At 45.8% G+C, this 1,477-nt stretch overlaps 1 protein-coding gene across 1 annotated transcript; it reads right to left on the bottom strand.

Moving 5' to 3' along the window:
- Positions 1-256: 256 nt before the first annotated feature.
- On the bottom strand, positions 257-1,446 carry LOC135536888 (alkaline phosphatase, tissue-nonspecific isozyme-like; the record flags this gene model as incomplete). The annotated part of the gene is given in 5 exon segments (XM_064963111.1): positions 257-542; positions 684-803; positions 941-1,132; positions 1,309-1,341; positions 1,344-1,446. Coding segments are annotated over 5 exon segments (714 nt in total), but the record flags the coding sequence as incomplete, so codon positions are not given.
- Between the last annotated feature and the right edge of the window lie 31 nt (positions 1,447-1,477).

Here is a 1,477-nt window from a genome sequence, read left to right as displayed (position 1 = left end):
TCAATACCAAAGTAAAATAACACAACCTATCCTATATGTTACAGTAGAAATAAAGTGATATCCTCTTATTTTCCCAAACACTACATCTGACTGAACAACACCAACCCTCAAAACACTAACTTTAAATGCCCTTGCAGTGGTCATTATAGAATTAAAAATATTTTTTAAATGGTAAGAAGAAAATATGCATTGCAACTGGACAACAATATGTGGGAGTATTACATGTATACTAAGAGGAGGGTTGGGGTAGTGCAGGAGGGGGGTTGGGGTGAAAGGTCAGCAGAGGAGACGGATGAGTGTGAGGAGAGCTGTCAGGCTGGGCAGAGCAGCACTGAGACTAGAGGCTCCACTGGATGACATGCAGTGGTCTCTGTTCTGGCCAATGCAGGCAGCATAAGCCATGACATGGGGAATGTAGTTCTGCTCGTGGACACCGTGCAGCAGGTGAGCCATAGGGCCCTTAGCAAACACAGCCACATCCTCTCCTCCATGAGTCTCCATACTCAGCGGCACTGCAGACTGTGCCTTGTAGTTATTTTCCTCTGAAGAGAGGGGAAGGAAGGGAAGGGAGGTGGAAAGGGAAGGAGAAAGAGATCAGATGGATGATTTTCTGGCATGCCAAAGACCAAGTGGTGTTCTCTATGACAGAGGCAATACTCCATTGATGATAAGATTTAATTTACCATAGCCAAGGGTGGAGATGTTCTCTCTCAGACCATTGACTACTTTAAACCCTGGTCCATTCCCATATAAGATGGCTGTGAAGGGCTTCTGGTCCACATCACTCAAAATGGGGTTTAGTCCTGTAGACAGAGAAAAACAATGAACGATCTCCATCACAAACCATTAATCACAACATCCACGACATCCAAGTGACTGATGACTGAGTGTAGCCACATACAATATACAATACACTGTTGCAAAATCATCCACTGCTCACCAAAAATTGTGTTCCCCCTTGGAGTGTAGCCTCCAAAGTTGAACATGTGAGAGTGGTCAGCAGTGACGACAGTCATTGTGTCATATATGCTGGTCAGGAGGCCGGCGTGGCCAATAGCCCGGTCCATCTCCACTGCCTCATGCAGGGCCTGCTTGGCTTTACCGTCGTGATGTCCGTGGTCGATGCGCCCCCCTGCCAACGCATAGCTTGGTTAACCTCTCTCTCAGACAGATGAGAATATCTAGCATCAGCACTGGCAAAGCAGCCTAAGCTGTAAAAACTTCACATTCAACATGATATACATTATTAAACTTGTGCAGCTGATACAGTATTTACTGGTGCCAGAGTAAATGTAACACAACAATCACCCTCCACCAGCAGGTAGAATCCGCTGGGGTTTTCTTCAGGATCTTAATGGCCACCTCCACCATCTCTGTCAGTGAAGGATCTGTCTCATTGTTTCTCTCCAGGTCATAGGGAAGATCTCCAGGCTCAAACAGACCTGTGTTAACACAGGAAGCAAGGTTTAATATATTG

The sequence above is a fragment of the Oncorhynchus masou genome, unplaced genomic scaffold (genome assembly GCF_036934945.1).
Source record: "Oncorhynchus masou masou isolate Uvic2021 unplaced genomic scaffold, UVic_Omas_1.1 unplaced_scaffold_6773, whole genome shotgun sequence".
Lineage (NCBI taxonomy): Eukaryota > Metazoa > Chordata > Actinopteri > Salmoniformes > Salmonidae > Oncorhynchus > Oncorhynchus masou.
The sequence above is the reverse complement of the archived record's forward strand: the minus strand, read 5'-3'. Positions and strand labels throughout refer to the sequence as shown.